Below are 14,077 nucleotides of genomic sequence, written 5' to 3'. Positions count from 1 at the left end.
AATATCCCTTGGTATTAAAGCAATGGAAGGAAGAAAATTACTGCTTTGTTGTCAGAATTATGCAGCATGCCATGCCATATCCCTTAAATCCTTTCCTATCCATGTCACTGGCCAGATGTCTATTAAATGTTGTAATTGTAACTGCTTCTATCTCTTCCTCTGGCTGGATATACACCATCCTCTGTGTAAAAAAAAAAATTGCCTCAGTTTAAAACTTTCCTCACTCACCTTAATATAATGCTCTCTAGATTTAGATTCCCCTACTTTGAGAAAAAAAGACTGTGCTAATCTATCTTATCTATACACCTCATGATTTTATAAACCTCTATAAGGTCACCTATCAGACTCAGTCTATGCAGTCTCTCCATATAACCTAAGCCTTCCCAAACCAGTAAAATCCCTGTGGATCTTCTCAGCACCCTCCCTAACTTAAATGCATTGTTCCTATAGCATCATGAGCAGAACAGCACCCAATACTCCAAGTGAAGTCTCACCAGTGTCTTCTACACAATGTCCAAGCTCCGGTACACTGTACCCCAACTATTCAAAGCAAGCATGATGTACACCTCTTCACCACCCTGCGAGATTATTTCCAGGGAACTATGTACTTGGACTCCTTAGCCCCACTATTTTCCAGTACTCCAATGGGTCCGGCCGTTCACTGTGTATATTCTGTCCCAGTTTAATTTCCCAAAATACTTCCCTGTCCACTTGTCTAACTTAAATTCCATTCATTTCCCCACTTCCCCAGTTGATCTCATTCCGGTTGTAACCTTAGACAACCTTCGTCATTGGCCACTACATCATGAATTTAAGTGTCACCCGCAAACTTACTAATCATGTCACCTCCGTACTTATCCAATCACTGATATACATGACAAACTCAGGGGACTCGGCACTGATCCCTGAGGTCACAAGCCTACAATCTGAGAAGCAACCCTCATCTACCACTCTCTGACTCCTTCAAGCAAGACAATTTTGTATGCATCCTGTCAGCTCCCACTGGATCTCATATGATCTAACCTTCAGACCAGCCTATCCTGTGGGACCTTGGCAAAAGCCTTGCTAGTCCACGGGAGAAAGAGAAGGAAGAGGGGCACCAGGGCGGAGGTGATAAGCAGGTGAAGAGAAGAGAAGAGGTAACGGGAGGGGTCAGAGTGGGGTATTGAAGAAGAGGGAAGGGAGTGGGGGAAAATTACTGGAAGTTGGAGAAATTGATACTCAAATGTATCATGTCCTCTTTTTTCCCACCAGATTTCCATCGTAACTATATTCCCACATTTCTTATACTCTTCAAGGGATACACTTGCTCCCAGATGCCTATATCTGACATATGCATTTTTCTTTAGTTTGACAAGAACTCTAATATCCCTCATCAACCAGATGCCCTAATCCCACCAGACGTGTCCTTCACTCTGACAGGAACATGTTGGTTCTGAACTTAACCTTTCGTGTTTAAAAGAGCAGCCCACTACCAGATGTCTCTTTACCTACTAATAGCCTTTCACAATCAACCTGTCTAATGCCATTAAATTTACGTTGCCCAAATTTAGGGCTTCAATTCTATTCCTAAATTATTCCATAATTATTTCAAAACTAATGGAATTATGATCACTGGTCCCAAAGCGCTCCCTTATTAATATGTCAGTCACTTGCACAGAGGAGGTCAAGTGTAGCCCCATCCCTAGCATATCCATTTAAATATTGCCTTAGTTGTCTGGCAGTTCCAGTCAATAACAGGGAAGGTAGAATCCCCAACTATTACATCTCTGTTGTTATTATACTAATCTGCGATACTGCTACATTTTGCTCCTCTAATTCCTGCTGACTGTTGGGGACCCTATCTCATTGAAGTGATCGCACCATTCTTATTAAGAAGTTCTACCTCTTCAGCCTCACTGAATGTTCCCCCAGGAATACCCTCTCTAAGTTTTGCCATGGTATCCTCCTTGATCACTATCACAACCCACCCCTCCTTACTCCACTTTTATCAACCCTATAGCTCTGAAATCCTGCACCACTCAGCTACTAGGTCCTGTCTTTGCCTCAGTGTTTCAGTGAAAGCTGTAATTCGCAATTCATCTGTAATGTTGTCAGGGGTGTCAAACTCATTTTAGGTCACGGGCCGGATTGAGCAAAATGCAGCTTCATGTGGGCCGGATCAGTCGGACGCGTGTGAACGCAGCTTTCGTTGCCTCCGTTTTTTCAGCCTGTTCTCATGTGTCTCAGTCTCTGCTATAACTACAAAGTGTTTCACTTTACAAATTCCGTTTCTTATGAAGAAGACTGCTGAGCAAGACTGCCGAATAAACACTAAAAACCCTGAAAACCTGGTACCTGAATAAACTCAGCATTAGCCATATCATACGCCATAGGCGCTTCGATTACTGGGGCCAGCTTTAATAGTAATTAGATATTATCTCGCGGGCCAAAGATAACTCCACCGCGGGCCGGATTTGGCCCGCGGGCCTTGAGTTTGACATATATGGTTTACATGATTGATGTTGCTGCCTGTTCTTTGCTACTTTACACAGCTTGTGATGAATTGTTGGGTATATCTGCAGCACAGATTGCAAGCCTGTATCCCATTCCTGGATGACTCCTAATTCTCAGATAATGAACCTAATTGATGGGAATGCAACAAAGGGCAACCCAAGAGTTGTATGGCAGGATAAGCACGTCACACTTGGACTGTGTTAGTTGTTGATGCGAGCAAAGCTTTTCACTGTATGTTTTGAAGTACATGATGATTTTGATGATCTAATCTTAATTCCAACCTGTGACAATGTGGAAAAGATCCTCATAGAGGCCATTAGTAAGATCTGAATAGTATAGTGTTATTGGGGCAGGTGCTCAAAAGGTTGGTTGAAGTAACATCTTAAAGGAGGAAAGAAGTGGAAGCAATTAACTTAGGAAGGAATTTCCAGAGTAATGGCAGCTGAAGGACTGAGCCTTGAAATAACCAAGGGTTGAAATGCTGCAGTGTGGAAGTCTTGGGTGAAAAATAGGACTGGAGGATTTATCCTTCAAGTGGTTCAAAACTACGGAGGACTTTGAAACCAAGGCTGAGAATTTTCAGTGGAATCTCCATGAGTCAGCAACTTGTGGAAAAATGAGTGAGATATTATGACGAGTAAGGTAAAGTAAGTTTCTTGAGCTAGGGGGTTGGTGTATCGGTGGAATTCATTGCCACAGACAGCTGTGGAGGACAAGACATTGGGTATATATTTAAAGCAGGGTTTGATAGCTTCTTGATTAATAAGGATGTCAAAGGCTATATGGACAAAACAGAAGAGTGGGGTAGAGAGTGGAAATGAATCAACCATGATCAAATGTCAGAGCAGACCCAATAGCCGAATGGCCTAATTCCGCTCTCGTGTCTTATACAGTGCCTATAAAAAGTATTGACCCCTCCTCCCACCCGCATGGGAATCATGTTTTATAGTTTTACAATATTGAATCACAGTGGGTTTAATTTGTTTTTTGTTGACACTGATCTACAGAAAAAAGACTCTTTTGTGTCAAAGTGAATCAGATCTCTACAAAGTGATCTAAGTTAATTACAAAGCACAATACAATTGATTGCAAAAGTATTCCCTCTCATCAATATGATACACCAAATCATCACTGGTACAGGCAGTTGGTTTTAGAAGTCACATAATTAGATAAATGGATATATGTTTTTGGAGACCTGTGTGCGTCACAGTGTTTCAATTGATGGTAGTAAAAGTACACCTGTATCTGGAAGGTCCAACAGCTGATGACTCAGTAGCCTGGGAAAATGACATCATGAAGACAAAAGAACTGTCCAAGGAACTCTGCAAAAGGGTAACTGAAAAGCACAAGACTGGAGATGGATACAAAAAGTTTCCAAGTCACTGAATATAATTTGTATAGTTAAGTCAATTATCAAAGAATGGAAAGAATATGGCACAGCTGTAAAGTTGCCTAGAGCCTGCTGTCCTCAAAAACTGAGTGACCATGCAAGGAGGGGACAATTGAGGGAGGCCACCAAGAGACTTATAACAGCTCTGGAGGAGTTACAAGCTTCAGTGGCTGAGATGGGAGAGACTGCACATACAATCATGGTAGTGGCTGCATCATGCTGTGGGGATGGTTCACTGCAGCAGGCCCTGGAAGGCTTGTGAAGGAAAGCATCAAAATACAGGGAAACCTGGAGGAAAACCTGATGCAGTCTGTAAGAGAATTGCAACTTGGGACAAGATTTGTTTTCCAACAATACAATCACCCCAAGCATAAAGCCAAAGCTGCACTGCAATGGCTTAAAAGCAAGAAAGTTAATATACTGGAGGGACCAAGTCAGAGACCAGACCTCAATCCACTTGAGAGTTTGGGGCTTGATTGAAAAGGGCTGTTCACTCATGATCCTCATGCAATCTGACAGAGCTTGAGCAGTTTTGTAAAGCAGAATGGGGAAAAATTGCAGTGACCAGATATGCAAAGCTGAAAGAGATCTATCCACACAGACTCAAGGCTGTACTTGCTACCAAAGGTATATCTACTAAATATTGACTTGAAGGGGGTGAATACTTATGCAATAAATTATTTTGTGTTTTATATTTATAATTAATTTAGATCTTTGTAGAGGTCTGTTTTCACTTTGATACAAAAAATATTTTTCTGTTGATCAGTGTCAAAAAAGCTAAATTAAATCCACTGTGATTTAATGTTATAAAACAATAAAATATGAGGACTTCCAAGGCAGATGAATACTTTTCATAGGCACTGTAGTTTTGGAAGCAACTTAGCAGCTTTTGCATCTGGCTTGAACTGGGTTTGTTCATCCTGAAAGGCTTGTGGAGGTAGAGGTTAAAATGAGTACAGCAAAATACAAGGAATACCTGGAAGAAAACCTGATGTAGTCTGCAAAAGAACTGCGACTTGGGAGAAGACTTCGTCCAGGGAAAGAGCATTGCATTCAGTGGAAACAATTTTGGAAGTCAAGCAATGCACAACTGCCCCTACAGTGCACAATTACCACTGATGGACTGGGGTGACCAAATACAAATTCGTCACAATTATGACATCTACCACATCTACTATATTTATGTAATGTTAACTTCAAAGCAATTCACCGAATTGAAGCATTTTGGGATATTTCTAATACAATTCTGCACGAATTTAAGTCAATATTTCAGGAGACTGTTTAATATGCTTAAAATACATATAAAATACAAATAACTTTGAAGTTTCTGTGTAGATGAAGGACAGATTTTTTTGTGAGCAAGAAATTTGTATAGTACCTAATTCTGCAAGGATCCCATCCTGATGGTTTTCCAGCTATTTTCTAGTCATATGACAGGGACACTAGGCAGGTCTTCCATTCTTACTACACGAGGAGAGGTCAGGACTATGAGCTTGCATGTTAAAGATTGCCCTGGGGCAACCCTTAACATTCTATCATTGAAAGCCTCAGCTAAACACATGCCAGCTGAGTCTCTTTAAATATTTTCAAAAGGCTTGAAACTTTTCCAAGAATGAAGGTATCATGAAGGGGATTAATTATTTTCTGCCTGGAGGAAGCCGAAGATTCTATAGTTTATTTATATCTTTGATTCCAAAAGGCCTGGCATTGAAATATCCTTACAGATTTGCTCTAACCATGAAAATGATCCCATCCTTGCTATCTGAGATAAAGCTTATGGCTAACCACATAAATGGAGAGAGTTTTTCTCTATGACTTGTTCATTTGGGAAGCAGCCATGATGACAATTTGTTTCCACTAACTATGAGACTAAGAGCTAAGTCTATATAAAGTAATTTCCATACCATCAAGACTGCTGATCCATTTTCATACTTCCGCCCACCAACAACTGGATCACACAGTGCACTGACAGTCAGCACTTCGTTTTTGTCTGGTGTAGGGAGTACACCACTGTGGGACAATGTTTCCATTGCTGTTGGTTCAACAATACTTGACAATGTTGTTTCCTTTTGGATGTCTATAAGAGGGAACAAATAGTTTCAAGTGATGCCGTCAGAAAGCAGGATCTTATTTTATGTTTGCAGAGCATCATTAGGTCAAACATATGCATAGCACGAGCTGAATTTGACAAGCCACACTTTAACAAATGACTACTTTGTCTTATTTAATCTAAGAAGAATTCTTTCACTTTAAACTAACATTGCATTTGTTCTTGTTCTAATCATCCTCTATTACTGTCACCACTGGAAGTGTACTCACAGAATGGAGTAGAAGTCTAATGCAAAAAGAAGTGATTGTATCTCTAAATAAGGTTTAACTTGCATGTGATTTCTTAGTTCTACAAAAGATTTCTAATAATATTGTACCTGCACTGGAATAATATGTGCAAAATAATCATTAATAATGGTACACATATTGCATGCACTTTGTAGCATGGAAAAATGCGTGGTTTATTGTATCTGGGGTTCTCATTTAATAAGTCCTCAGCCTCTGCAACGTTACCATTGGGCGGCATCAAGTAGAACCTTCAACGCATCCCAGCAACAAGGAATAAAGATTGGACAAAGGTTGAAGTTGATAGGTACAGAAATCTTTATTTCAGCCTTCTATTATTCATTTTCTGTCCCTTATCATTCTTTTATTCTATGAATTGTTAAATTTCATGTTTTTTGATATAAACTACTATTATACAATTCTCAAAACTACCATCAAAACCAGTCAGTACTTTACTAAGTGTGAAATGGACCATATTGATTGTAATTGTGAGAAATTCTTCTGCTATTTTATATTAGAAATGATATAATATTTTGGTTAGATTGAAAAGGAATATATATGGAATAAATAAGTTATTAATTAATTCACTCAATTATTATTTTAACTGCTTGTATAATAAATAAAAACACTGAATGTAGATTTGCAAATCTCCTGCTGGACCATGAAAATGATTAAAAATTTAAAAAAGAATGGAATTTGATTTGTGATAAAAGGAAGGTATCCTTACTTATATTGTGTTCCACGTTGCAGTTTGCTAAAGGCCCTTCATTGGAAGGATGAACATTATCTGCTTCTGAGGTATTGTTTTGCTCTTCTGGTTGTACTTTACCCAAAAATGGTTTATTTGTTTTTCGACTTGCTAGCAGAAATAGGAAGTTCTTGATATAATCTTTATATGGCGATCCCTTATCTTCTTTTGTGTTTGCAGTTAGTGTATCTCCAGAAAAGAAATTGAGGAGAAGAGCCAAGAACAAGTTTAACACCTGCAGGTTAGCACAGAGTAAGTTTAAAATTATTATTTGCAGTTAAATGGATAACACCATTAATTCACAATTATGACTTGCTAATGATTTGGGCAAGATGGCTGAAAGGCCTAATTCAAAGTACAAAGTTCAAAGTGAATATATATATATATAACTACATATATGTCACCATATACTAAACCTGTGATTCATTTTTTTGAGGGCATTCACAGTAGATACTAAGAAACACAATAGAATCAATGAAAATGGCAAAGATGGACTAGCAGCTAATGAGCAAAAGACAGCAAATTGTGCAAGTACAGTAAAGATAAAACAAACAAACAAACAAATAAATAAATAAATGCATAGTAAATATTGAGAACATGATTTGTAGTGCCCTTGAAAGTAAGTCCATAGATTGTGGAATCAATTCAGTGATGGGTGAGTGAAGTTATGGTGGTTGAGAAGTAATAACTGTTTCAAAACCTGGTGGTGTGGGACCTAAGGCTCTTGTACCTCCATCCAGGTGGCAGCAACGAGAAGAGAGCATGGCCTGGATGGTGGGGGTCCTTGATCATGCATGCCGCTTTCCTGTGACAAAGCTCCTTGTAGATGTACACAATAGCGGGAAGCCTTTACCTGTGATGGACCGGGCTATATCTGCTACTTTTTTGCAGGTTTTTCTGTTTAAGGGTATTGATACTTCTGTACCAGGCTGTGATATAACCAGTCAGTATACTCTCTGCGGTTAAATACAGAGCTGTGGTCAATGAAGAACATCTTGATGTATGAATCTTCACTGTCCTGATGTTCCATGGTTGAGTGAAGAGCCAATAAAATGCTGTTGTCCCATCGTGATGGAAGACAAATTGCATCGGATCTAAGTTGCCCCTCAGGCAGGAGTTGATATTATTCATCATCAACCTCTGTAAATGCTGCTGGATGATAGTCATTGAGGCAGGTTACCACATTTTTCTTGGACACTGGTATAATTGAAGCCTGCTTGAAGCAGGTGGGTACCTCAGACTGTCGAAGTGCAAGGTTAAAAATGTCAGTCAATACTCCAGCCAGTTGCTTAGTACAGATCTTCAGTACTTGGCTTGGTACACTGTGTGGGCCAGTATCCAGCTGAAGGATACGCTCAGGTCAACCTCATATGCCTTATGACTTATGGTCTAAGATTTCTACATGCTTGATCAGTCCTGATGAAGGCTCTCAGCCCAAAATGTTGACTCTTCATTCCTTTCCATAGACGCTGCTTGACCCACTGAGTTTGTCCTGTATTATGTATGTGTGTTACTCAAGATCCCAATGCATCCTTAATTTGCCCAAGCTTATCTGGATATTGTTTACTGTAGATGCACTTGAAGGCAATTTCAAAGTGTGAACACTTATTTTATGGCATCGACTGAATCTAATTTTCCTTCCTGGCTTAGTTGGTCGCATGTTTGACTCGGGGACAGTTGTTCTGGGCTTAATTCCCATGTCAGAAGTTAGAATATAAAAATCAATGCTAACAACTTGAGGCAAAGTAGGCAGTGCCATCTGTAGATTGTCTGGAAAACTGATGTACTTTAGTCTTAATCAGTCTATTTAACTTATAAGATCTCATGGCACTATTTCAAAGAGCAGCAGAGTTGATATGCCTGGCACTGGGCCTGACACTGAATCCAGATTCAACAGACCACAAATGATAATTGTCACAATAATGTTTGATAAAGCTGGCTCCAATCACTAGATTCTGGAATGCTTCCGGAGGACTGGAAAATTGTAAATGTCACTACTCTCTTTAAATGTGGTGTCGGGGGTGGGGGGGGGGGTGGTTTGCAAATGACAGGAAATAATTCGCCTGTCGGTCTGACTTAGTAAGATGTTGGAGTTCCATTAATAAGGATGAAGTTTTGGGGTATCGGGGGCATGTCCTTCAGGGAAAACCTTGCCTGACAAATCTGTTGGAATTGTTTGAGGAAATAACAAGTTGTTTACTTGGATTTTCAGAAAGCCTTTGACAAGGTGCTGCTCGTGAGGCTGCTAAGCAAGATAAGAGCCAATTGTATTACATGAAACATACTACCATGGACAGAATTTTGGCGGACTGGCAGGAGATAAAGAAAGGGAATTAAAAGGGTCTATTCTGGTTGGTTGTTAGTGACTCGTGGTGTTCTGCAGGGGTCAGCATTGAGACCACTTCTTTTCATGTTATATATTGATGATTTGGATGATGGAATTGATGGCTTTGTGACCAAATTTGTGGATGGTACAAAGATAGATGGATGGGCAGGTAGTGTTGAGGAAGCAGGGAGTCTGCAGAAGGATTTATACAGGTTAGGAAAATAGGCAAAGAGGTGGAAGATGGAAGTGTATGGTCATGCATTTTGGTGGAAGGAATAAAGCCGTAGATTTTATCTAAACAGGGAGTAAATTCAGAAATCAGAGGTGTAAGGGGACTTGGGAGTCATCTTACAGGATTGCCTAAATGTTAACTTACAGTTTGAGTTGAGGGTGAGGAAGGCAAATGCAATTATTAGCATTCATTTTGAGAGGCAATATAAAAGCAAGGACATAATGCTGAGATTTTATAAGGCATTTGTCAGACTGCACTTGGAGTATTGTGAGCAGTTTTTGGCTGCTTACCTCAGAAAGGATGGGCTGACATTGGAGAAGGCCCAGAGTAGGTTCATGAGAGTAATCTCAGAGTGAAAGGTTTGATGTATGAGGAGCATTTGATTGTGCTGGTCGTGTGCTTGCTGGAGTTTAGAAGAACAGTGCGGATCTCTTTGAAATCTATTGAATATTGAAAAGCCACTATGGATTCTGGTGTATTAATCTAAGATTCTCTTAGAAGTCAGGAACGAGGCACAAAACTTGTTGCTTCATGGTTGTTTTAGTAAGCATTTTTAGAACAGAAGAACACTGAACAGTGATAGGGAAAGCGGAGACACAAAAATGGAGATGATGCTGCATTGTGTTTAGTTATTTCATATCCATAGAGATAAGGAAAATTCCATTCACATCTATAGATAATAAACCAATTAGAAAGTACTTATAATTGCTCATAGCTGCACATGTTCCCTCTCTTAGCTGCTAACAGAAAATCTAATGTCATATGTATGATTTTGAAGAACCATCTTATGCATGGCAACTATTACTGTTACTCGTTTTCAGCAATGTCATTGCTTACTATTTCTAAGTCTGCAGCAGCATTTTTAATCTCTTATTCTCCTTGCAACACCATATTCCCTGAGACTACAACTAGAGGTCATGGGTTAAGGATGAAAGGTGAAATGTTTAATAGGAACCTGAGGGGAACCTGCTTCACTCAGAGGGTGGTGAGAGTGAGGAACGAGTTGCTAGAAAGTGGTGAGTGCGAATTCAATTTCAATTTTTAAGAGAAGTTTGAATATGTACATGGATGGGGAGGGGTATGGAGGGCTGTCGATAGGACTAGGCTGTTTAAATGGTTTGGCACAGACTAGATGGGCTGAAGGGCCTGTTTCTGTGCTGTAGCTTTCTATGACTCTATGACTCTCTAAAATGGGAATAAAATTGATGCAAAGAAATCTCCTTCTGAAATGTCTTGTTTACTTCCCTACTGGGAGGTAAAGGCAAGTTGTGTGATCATCTCACGGCAAGAAAAACATGCCTTAGGTAACCAGATCTTAACCAATTATGTGGAAGAGCTATGTAGTCTCCATTTCCACATAAAAGTGTGTACAGTATTGTTCCATGAACTTAGACCATTTCTTATTACTTGACAGGAGCTTTGTTGAATTGTAATATTTTCCATATCATCAATAATACATGAAAAGTCATTTCAACTGGCACATTATGAGTATGGAAAATTGGCAAAAAGATAACAACAATATTATTCAAATAAACGTTATAATGTCCAGTAGTTGTCGACTTGCTCTAAGTCTTCTGGCTCACTGTAGCCCAGCACTGTGACCAAGAGGATACCAGCATGTTATCCACAGCATTTAGTTCACTTGCGGTGCTAGGTGTGTGTCCACTTACTTTTTCCTTCTATTTTCACAGCTGAGTTAGTAATTAACAGTATTTGAAAGGGGACTTTCTATCCAGCTACCAATGGTTCCTTTTGTGTCTTTTTAATCAGGACTCACCCGCTTGGGAAGAACCTCCTTCTGTTGGTTCTTACCAAGCGGCAGAAATCTGCTGAGAAGCAGAGTGGGCAGCTTGAGTTAGTTTCACACAATAGTTAACTAAACTGTCATAATGTGTATATCAGCCTCTGCAAGATCAACGGCTCCCAGCAGTGACATACCTGTTATCACCTCAAATGGTCTTAATTTAATTTTCTTGTTTTGATACTACACTAGACCAGAGGAAGAACCATAGGACATGGAACGTCTTCCTCATGATACTTAGTCAGCCATAGTTTGATGATACCATTCATTCATTTGTCTTGTCCTGATGACTCTGTGTGATATGGACAATGAAAAGACTATTCAGTGTTCATCAGTCGACATAATTCCTGAAAAATAGTCCCAGTGAAGTGTTTTCCTTTATCAAAGTTGATGTGATATGACAATCCTTATCTAGGAATTTGGTCCTCGTTGATAGTTTTTGCTGTGTGTGTGTGGGAATGGCTTTCCTTGCTGGAAAATTTTTCACCCATCTTGAAATCTTGTCCACTGTTACCAGCATATCTGAGTATCTCTGACACTTTAGCAAAGTAATACAGTATACTTGTAGTGTAAAAATGGACCAAGTGGGACAGGAACACTTAATTGTGGTAGCTTTTCCGCTGCTCCAGGATTTGAGTTATGGCATATTTTGCTTCTTTTAAACATTTGTTGAGCTTGTGCCCTGAACTTTGGATTCCACCACCATTGGGATAATCTGTTGATCATCTTTTGCACTTCAATGTGTGATGCACCATCAATAACTCTCCGAGACGTGAAGTGAGATATAGGCTTTTATTGGCTGGAAGAAAGAACAAGCAGCAATTGACCACCATACTACATCCTGGAGACTGAGACCAGGGCTCAGGCTCCAATTGCCTTTATGCCAGGGTCCGTGGGAGGAGCCACAGGAGCAGTCAGCGGGGTGGGGGGGGGGGGGGTGTCCAGACAGGTAAATGTAGTTCACCACAATGTGTTTTAGAGAGTGTATTTGCTGTACCAGATAATCTTGTATGTTTGTCTGTGACACAGAATTCAACTTGTTTCCATAACTCCAGTCATCGGATTCATTGTAAACGTTCCCTGTACTTCTTCTACCCCTTCCGGTGCTGCCCCTTTTGTAATTTCATTTTGGAGTGGCTTTTACAGTTTAATATGATAACTTCTGATGGCAGTTGTATGACATCCATTACTACTTGTACAAGCTGGCCATTCTTGATTTGGTTTTCTACAGAAATCCTCTTTGTCTCCACATGTTTCCAAAATCATGACCATCTTCAAAAGCATATTAAAAAACCACAGAGATATTAGCTGATCTTCCTTCTGACAACCTGCAACTTCAATCAAAGCTTTTTGTTCTGCCTATTGCATAGAGGTACCGGGAACCAGGTTTCCTAATGCCAGCGTTTCAGTTTCAGAAACAACTGCTATTCAAATTCCTCTCGCAATTGTTGAGGAACCATTCTTGTACAGAATCAGATCTTTGGCAAAGTAATAAACAAGAAGATGCTATTGGTCTCCATGTTCTTGAGTTAGGACTGACATTGTGCAGTCATGTTTCTCGTTAACATAGTGTAAATAGTCTACCTGTATAGGGGATTACTAATGCAGATTCAGTACACAATGGCACCTTTAAAGTTTGATAACCTTCCAGTTGTTCTTCATTTAGAATCACAGGGTCATCTGAGCACTTACTGTCCTTCAGCAGATTGTTTTGTGGTTGAGCAATAGTTGATGGATCTGCTGCAGGTAGCTTGTCAATACATTGATTAACAGTGGTCTTATCTTCAGTCCTGTGTGTCTTCACTCCCTTGGTCTTTATTGGAGCAAGCTGTTAATCTTAGTGTTTCATCGCTGTCATCCTCACTTAATGTTTCTAGAGGCCTGCTGTAGAGTCCATGTCATGTCCATCCTGTAATTCCTTGAACTTCAGGTGTTGTTGCTGTCCCAGCTGACTGTCTGACGTAGTATACTTGAGTTCTCCAGAGTTTGAATGGTGGTGCTGTAGAGTGAGACTGCTTGACGTGAGTTGTAATTCCTCAGGTGGAGGTTCAGAAGTCGTTGTATCCCTGGGCAGATCGTCAGCAGTATTAGCATTAGCAATGTCACTGGAAGCGTCACTAGCATGACTGCCAGCTCGAATTCATGGCTGCACTTCCTTATATTGTTTCTGTTTGTTTAGAAACTCCGTACATTGCATGTTAATTGAATTACCCTGTTGTTCTTTTGCTCATTTGGTTAATGCATGCAAAGATGTTCTCTTTAGATTCTTCACTGTCTCCATCATGCTGTTTTTGTAGTTTATCATAAATTTTGTGTTTCTATCAATTAGTAAAAGACTTTATTTGCCTTGTTAACTTTCAATCATTCACAGATTCAATCAAACCGACCACACAGTCTTATATCTAAATCAGTAGCAGCCATTTTCTTTTGCTTAGGCATTTTCTGCATCATAATAAAATCAACACTGTTGGTATATTTTGTCTGGACTTTTTCATTGATTTTATCCAACCGAGATGTTTTATTCAAGTCAAGTCAAGTCACTTTTTATTACTATTTCGACCATAACTGCTGGTACAGTACACAAAGTTCTTTGTATATTTCACTATGTTGGTCATTGATTCGATCTTAATTTATAGATACTTCTATCAGTTTAAGCGTGACCCTGAAATACTAACAGATTGTAACCAAACAGCAAATAGATTGATCTAGCAACTGCATTGGTTGATCCAACAACCATAGATTGATCCAGT

At 39.6% G+C, this 14,077-nt stretch overlaps 1 protein-coding gene across 1 annotated transcript in view; it reads right to left on the bottom strand.

The window, feature by feature from the left end:
• The window catches only part of LOC140738144 (sodium channel protein 1 brain-like), a 138,336-nt gene that overhangs the window by 73,965 nt on the left and 50,294 nt on the right, over window positions 1–14,077 (bottom strand). Inside the window, exons 7-8 of the mRNA XM_073065287.1 lie at window positions 6,948–7,203; window positions 5,791–5,963 (exon numbers count right to left, since the gene is read on the bottom strand). Coding sequence (XP_072921388.1) covers window positions 5,791–5,963; window positions 6,948–7,203 — 429 coding nt within the window. The remainder of the gene's footprint in view (window positions 1–5,790; window positions 5,964–6,947; window positions 7,204–14,077) is intronic.

This window comes from Hemitrygon akajei, chromosome 13 (genome assembly GCF_048418815.1).
Source record: "Hemitrygon akajei chromosome 13, sHemAka1.3, whole genome shotgun sequence".
Classification (NCBI taxonomy): Eukaryota; Metazoa; Chordata; class Chondrichthyes; order Myliobatiformes; family Dasyatidae; genus Hemitrygon; species Hemitrygon akajei.
Note: the sequence above shows the minus strand (reverse complement) of the source record. Positions and strands in the feature narration are given on the sequence as shown.